This window comes from Aegilops tauschii, chromosome 2 (assembly GCF_002575655.3).
Source record: "Aegilops tauschii subsp. strangulata cultivar AL8/78 chromosome 2, Aet v6.0, whole genome shotgun sequence".
NCBI classification, from domain to species: domain Eukaryota; kingdom Viridiplantae; phylum Streptophyta; class Magnoliopsida; order Poales; family Poaceae; genus Aegilops; species Aegilops tauschii.
In genome coordinates, this window is record NC_053036.3 from 23,504,750 (window position 1) to 23,512,358 (window position 7,609).

The following is a 7,609-nucleotide window of genomic DNA, read 5'->3' on the forward strand; positions in this document are numbered from 1 at the left end:
CATCCAGCCCACTGTTGCTCTGTATGGTAGTGAGCCACGACACGGTGCTAGCATGCATGTGAGCCTCGTGGCTCACGTCTGGTGCTTTTGTCTCCGAGTAGACACAATGCAACAGTGCACACCACGCCCGAACAGTACCTATGAAGCTGCAGGTGTATTGCGGTGCCTTTGGGTGTTCGTGATGAGCTGCATAAAGTACTTTGATCATGCGTTGATTCTGCAGTTCCACAGAGCTGCTTGGATAGCATTACTCAAGACACATATGCTGTCTCAATATTATCGGTGCACTTTGCTACACGGTTAATTTTTGACGAACTCAAAAAAAAAAACTTTTGACGAACTAACCTTACACAATCCGGCTTAATTTTCACCATGTAGGTCGGTGCCGGCACCTCTATCTATATAAGCGTTAGCTAGCATACGCCTCAGTACAAAACAAACACGCTAGTACCACCAGCAGCAGCCAACCCCGAGGAGGCAGAGGCAGCTAATGGGCTCCATGGCCGCGGAAATGACTGCCGTCGAGGAGGAGGCGTGCATCTACGCCATGCAGCTGTCGTCCACGGCTGTCCTGCCGCTCACGCTCAAGAACGCCATCGAGCTGGGCATGCTCGAGATCCTCATGGGCGCCGGCGGAAAGATGCTGTCACCGTCTGAGGTGGCCGCGCGGCTTCCGTCGACGGCGACAAACCCGGACGCGCCGGCCATGGTCGACCGCATGCTGCACCTGCTGGCATCCTACAAGGTGGTGTCGTGCGAGGTAGACGAAGGCACGCACGCTAGGCGGTACGGCCCCACAGCCGTGTGCAAATGGTTCACACCCAACCAGGACGGCATCTCCATGGCCCCGCTGCTCCTCCTCACCAACGACAAGGTCCCGATGGAGAGCTTGTAAGTATATTATACTCCTATGTACTTCTAGTATGCATGTACACTACGTCTACAAACATTATTAGTAAGCTGAATCTGGAATTAATTGGTAAACCGATAATTAATTTGCAGGTATCATTTGAAGGACGCGGTCCTTGATGGCGGTCTCCCGTTCCACAAGGCACATGGGATGACAATGTACGAGTACACCAAAACGGACGCGCGCTTGAACCGCGTCTTCAACGAGGCCATGAAGAGCTACACCACCATCGTCACCGGGAAGCTCGTCGAGCTCTACACTGGTTTCCACGACGTGGCCACACTCGTGGACGTCGGTGGCGGCGTCGGCGCCACCATCCGCGCCGTCACCTCCAAGTACCCGCACATCAAGGGGATCAACTTCGACCTGGCCCACGTCATCGCGGAGGTGCCACAATCCCCCGGCGTGGAGCACGTCGCCGGCGACATGTTCAAGAACGTGCCGAGCGGCGACGCCATCGTCCTCAAGTGGATCCTCCACAACTGGACCGACGAGCAATGCACGACCCTACTAAGGAACTGCTACGACGCGCTGCCTGCGCACGGCAAGGTTGTCGTCGTGGAAGGCATCCTGCCCGTCAAACCGGAGGCGACGTCCAGGGGGCAGCAGGCGTCCCTCAGCGACATGATCATGCTCACACACACAGCAGGCGGCAAGGAGAGGAACCAGAGGGAGTTCGAGGAGCTTGCCAAGGCCGGAGGGTTCACCGGTGTTAAGACCGCCTACATCTACAGCAACACCTGGGTCATTGAATTCACCAAATAGCTAGATCCGTCGTCTCCTATCTCTTCTCGATTGTTGTTGCTCTCCAAATCTGCATGATGCGTACCTTATCTCCTTGATCCTGAATGGCGTATAATAAACGGATTTGCTAAATCTCAGTCCACTAGAATTTAGTGAAGTCTCAGTTGAGTTCATTGCCATTCGATTTCGATGCATTAAGATCTGTGCAAGGCTATAAAAATTGCGTTTCTGTCTTGTTTCCAATACGTACGAGGGACCCTGCGGCTTGTATGTAGTGTTGACAACAAATCTGTCTTAGCCAGCATTGTTTTTTTCTCTTTCTCATCTACTTTTCTGTTTTGCTGGAGTGGACCCTTTTGCAGGGACCTCCTATGTGGCGCCTTAAGCGCCACTAGGAGGAACTTCGAAATTACTAATTAAGTAGCACTCTTTGCAGATGCCAGTCCCACCTTCCTAGGTGACGACAACTATGTCCCATTGCATGTGCGCCACTTGTCGCAACCTGAGAGTTTTTCATTTTTCGTAGATTCATTTATTTAAAATGTTTTATCTCACAAATCGGTCCAAATCTCGAACCATTTTCATCATTGGATTCCTCGCATCAAGCTCCTCAAAACAAGATCCCATGTGATAGGTTTCGACGACCTTTTTTTCATGAAAAAAACAGAGGAAAAACCAAACGGGGAGCATTTTTTTTTCTAAAAGGCACGACCGTTCCTTTCGCGGGAGCAAATCCGTGCCACCACTAGAAGTAAATGTGCCTCTCGCAGAAGCAAATCCATGCCTCCACCAGAAAAAAAATCCATGCATGCGCGAAAGGAAAAAAAATGAGAGGCAAGGCCGTGCTTCTCGCGGAAGCAAATCTGTGCCTCCACGAGAAGTAAATTCCGTGCCTCTCGTGGTTGAAAAAAACGTGTTTTTTTTACTTTTGCAAGAGCCACGGCCGTGCCTCTCACGTAAGCAAATCCGTGCCTCCACAAGAAGTAAATCCGTGCATCTCAAGTAATGGAAAAAGACGTGTTTTTTTCTAGAGGCAACGTCCAGGGGGCAGCAGGCATCCGTCAACGACATGATCCTAATCGATATTTGGGATTGTTGGGATTTGAAATTAGGATCGCAACGTCAACAACCTATTGCACTAACCACTACACCAAAGTAACTTTGATGTCTACTACCAAAAAAAAGTGCTAGTTAACCTTTGTTTAGTAAAACGTTAACATATACCTGATATAAATTATCTGAAAAACGAAAACGTAAATCTGAGAACAGGTTCACGGATTTTGAACAAAAGGTTCATCAAACTTCAAGAAAAGTTCAAAAAATTGAAAAAAGTTCATCGCTTTGAAAAAAAGTTTATCAACTTTGCAAAAGTTCATGGATTTTGAAAAAAAGGATCATTGATTTGAAAAAAAAGTTTAACAACTTTGAAAAAAATTCAACGAATTTGAAAAAAGTTCAACAATTCTGAAAAAAGTTCATCCAATTAGAAAAAAGTTCAACGATTATGAAAAAATTCATCCACGTCAAAAAAGCTCATCAACTTTCAAAAAAGATCAGAGATTTTGAAAAAAACATCGATTTTGAAAAAAAGTTCATCGATTTTCAAAAAAGCTCATCCACTTTGAAAAAAGTTCATCCATTCTGAAAAATGTTCATTGATTTTAAAAATATTCATTCATTTAAAAAAATCATCGATTTTGAGAAAAAAGTTCATGCATTTAGCCAAAAGAAAAACTAAAAAACAGTCAAAAAAAGAAAAGGTAAAGAAAAAAGTTCAATGAACTAAAAGTGGATAAAAAGGAAAAGAAATGTGAGTGAGCACAATCGGTCGAGATGGCCTAGTGGATTTTTTCTTCTCATGAAAACTACTTTTCAGTCTTTTGCATTGTTTTTTATTTTATTTTTTCTTCATTTTCTTTGGTTTCCATTGTTTCTTCGACAGTTTTCTTATTTTCCTTTGGTTTCCTTTTTTCCTTTCTCGTTTTCTTTTTTGTCTTCGGTTTTCTTTGCTTCCACTCTTCTTCTTTTTTTCATTTCCTTTTTTTCTTATTTACTTTTTGTATACGTCAAGACTATTTTTCCATTACACATTTAACATTTTTCAAATAAAAGATTTTGAATTTTTCAATATATGGTCAACATATTTGAAGGCCTCCTCAAGCATGAGGGAGAAGCACCTATCATTTTCTAAGTGAGGATCGTCGCACATAGCCTCGTCGTCGGAACAGTCATGGCACTAGGGGATCCTACATCGTCATCCATTTGTTGTGTTGATAATTAAAAAGGTAGATCAATTTGGAAAAAATTCATCAACTTTGAAAATATTTCATTAATTTTGATAAAATTTCAGCGATTTTGAAAAAAAAATCATCGAATTTAAAAAATGTTCATCGAATTTGAATAAACTTCACCGGATTTGAAAAAGGTGCATTGAATCTAAAAAAATTCATTAATTCATAAAAAAGTTCGTCGACTTTGAAAAATGTTCATCGACTTTGAAAAATGTTCATCGACTTTGAAAATAGTTCACCAATTTTGAAAAGCAATTCATCGATTTCGAAAAAAGTTCATTGATTTTCAAGAAGTTCATCAATTTTGAAAAAAAGTTCATCGATTTTGAAAAATAGGTTCACACATTTAGCAAAAAGAATAAAATCAAACAAAACCCGTTACGAGAAAGAAAAAAGTTCCGTGAACTAAAAGAGTACAAAAAGGAAGTGAGTTAACACAATCGGTCAAAATGGCCAAGTGCTTAGTTCGCTATGCTTTGAACAGAGAGATATCTGGATTGAACATGGAAGTCGCACTCTTTTTTCTAAAGTTTTTAAACAGAAAAGAGGGAAAAGGTTAGACAAGTCGGCCCAGCTCGCACCAGGAGGGTGCGATTCAAGCACCCATTTGCAAAATTGCCTATAATTAGTGCCTGAAGCGCCAAATAGGATCTTCCCTGCTACACGGGGGCTATACTTCCCTCGCGTGAAGTTTTTCCGGGGGTACTGGGCTCTCCCCTTTCATTTTTTTTGAAATCATTCCCTAATTCCTCGCTCAGGTTCGCATCCAAGAAGCTGGCTCGCTCTACCATTTCGTTGGTTTTCAACAAAAAAAATTGTTTTTTTCTTTTTCGTCCATTTTCTTCGGTTTACTTTATTTCTTCCCGGTTTTCTTAGTTCTTTTTCTTCTGTATTCATAGTTTCTTCTCATGAAAACTGCTATTCATTCTTTTGCGTTGTTTTCTATTTTTTCTTTGTTTCTTTCTCAGTTTTCACCGGGTTCTTTTTTCTTTAGTTTCCTTTGTTTCTTTCTCGTTTTCTCTCTTTCTCTTCGGTTTTCTTTGCTTCTTTCTCAGTTTCCACTAATTTTTTTTCTTTTACATTTTCATTTGTCTTTTCTTTAGTTTTTTTCTTCGGTTATCCAAGTTTTCTTTTTTCCCCTCTGTATATTCTGGGTTTTTTCCTTGGTTCTTTTTTGTTCTTTCATGGTTTCCATCGGTTTGTTTTCTTTCTCATTTTTTTCCTTCTTTTTGACTTTTGCTTTTTCTTTCTTGTTTTAATGGTTTTTTCTTTGTTTCGTTGATTTTATCTTTCGTTCTCTTTTCTTTGGTTTCTGTTGTTTCTTTTTCTTTTTCATTTAGTTTTTGTTTTCATTTTTTCTTATGGTTTCCATTCTATATTTTTTGTATACGTCAGAGACAATTTTCCATTACACATTTAACATTTTTCAAATAAAAGTTCCAAATTTTTTGATATATGGTCAACATATCTTTTATTGATATTTTAACATTTTCTAAGTGCTTGTTCAATATTTATCAACAACATTATTAACTTTTTTATTACATAGTCAACATTTATTCTATGCACATTTTACCATTTTGAAATGCTTGAAACATTTTTCTCTATAAACATTTTAATATTTTCAAATGTTTGATTACATATTTTCTAAATACAAGTTTAACATTTTCTTAATACATGGTTAATATTTTTTCCATTTTTCAAAAGCTTGATTAATATTTTGCAAATACTTGACTAAAAAAATTGAATACGTGGTCAACTTTTTCACAGACATTGTATATTCTTTTCCATACATTCTTCATATACACAAGAAACATTTTGTTCATACACATTAACATTTTTCAAATGCTTGCTTAACATTTTTTGAAATGTTTTCATGTAAAGTTTTTTTAATATAGTTATTTGGAATATTTGGATGTTTAAAGTAAAATAAAAAGAAAACAAAATATGAGGCCTCGGTCTGCCGCGTGCCTAGACTGGCCCGTTTAGTGAGGCGCCTGATGCGAGAGCACACTAGGTCTCGTTACAGAAAGGCACAAGTATATATAACTGAAAGACTGCTTATCTACTATCTGGACATTGTTGTTTGATAATTTTCCATAATAATGAGAAGTGGACCTATAATAACACAAATCATATAAGAAAGAACTCACGTAGGAGTACATACATTTGACAATGGCAGTCACAAAAACCATCATTTTGCACATCCAGCATGTGTGATAGTGGTAAATTTGTGCTCGCCCGTGCAGACGGCAACACAAAATGGCAGACCTTTGATGTGCCATCACACACCATCCTGCCAACCAGGTGCTGCCTTGTAACCAGACAAATATATTATTTGTATAGGTTTAACATTTTCCATTACACATTTAACACTTTTTAATTAGAAGTTCAGAATTTTTCTAACAAATGGTAAACGTATTTTTAACATTTTCGAAATGCTTAATTAACATTTTGCAAGTACATGATTAACATTTTTTAATACATGATCAACAGGTTTTATATACACATTTTAACATTTTCGAATGCTTAAAACATTTTTGATACACATTTAACATTTTGAAATGCTTGGTTATCATTTTTCAGATACTTGATTACGTTTTTCAAAAACTTTATTAACTTTTTTTAAATATGTGATCAACTTTTTTCGCACATATTGTATTTTTTTGTATATATTTTCATATACACGAGAAAAAGTTTCTTCATAAACATTTAACATTTTTCAAATGCTTGGTTAACATTTTTTCAAATGTTTTATGTAAGTGTTTTTTGAAATATATTTTTTCAGAATATTGGGGTGTATAAATGAAAGTAAAAAAAGAGAGAAAGAAAACAAAAACAAAAAATGTGAAAAAAATACGTGGCCGTGGCCTCCCTGGTGCCTATGCCGGCCCATTTAGTGAGGCGCTTGATACGAGAGCACACTAGGTCTAGCTACAGAAAGATACAAGAAAATATAACTGAAAGAGTACTTATCAGCTATCTAGACAATGTTGTCTGATAATTTTCCAAAATACATAGAAGTGGACTGATAATAACACATAACATATAAGAAAGAACTCACGCAGGAGTACATACATTTGACAATGGCAGTCACAAATACCATCACTTTGCACATCCAGCATGTGTGACAGTGGTAACTTTGTGCTTGCCGGTGCAGACAGTAACACAAAATGGCAAACTTTTGATGTGCCATCAGACACCATCCTGCCTACCCAGGGGCTGCCCTGTAACCAGACTCATAGCAAGTCACTCCATGCCCAACTTAACACCATGGACTATTTCAATGATCGGTTTCTCCTGGAAACTTTGCCTTCTATCTCATTGTCGAGCCCTCTTGTTAAGGATAAGAAAAGGAGAGGAGTAATGTTGCTTACTTTCTCCCATGAGGAACGATACTTCTCGTGGCAACACAGATAATACAGAGCAGCGATATGCCTTCTCTAATGTCCAACTTTTTCATTATCATCATATCAAGGGCTCTACTCACTCCTTTCTTATCTTATAAATGATGCTTTACAGCATAGTATTTCTTCTGCCCAGAAAATATTACACATGGCAAAGAATTTTTTACTCGATGGGCTGCAAAGCCCAATGCAAATTCCTTGTGAAGGTAGGAGCCATAAGGAGGGGGTGCCCTTATATCTCGCGTTGCACGAGTCCAGCT

At 39.0% G+C, this 7,609-nt stretch overlaps 1 protein-coding gene across 1 annotated transcript; it reads left to right on the forward strand.

Moving 5' to 3' along the window:
- The first annotated feature begins 415 nt into the window (after positions 1 to 415).
- LOC109781552 (tricetin 3',4',5'-O-trimethyltransferase) lies at positions 416 to 1,786 on the forward strand. Its single transcript, XM_020340141.3, has 2 exons — positions 416 to 891; positions 1,003 to 1,786. The coding sequence occupies exons 1-2, from the start codon at positions 491 to 493 to the stop codon at positions 1,673 to 1,675; spliced, it is 1,074 nt and encodes a 357-aa protein (XP_020195730.1). The 5' UTR covers positions 416 to 490; the 3' UTR covers positions 1,676 to 1,786.
- Positions 1,787 to 7,609: the final 5,823 nt, after the last annotated feature.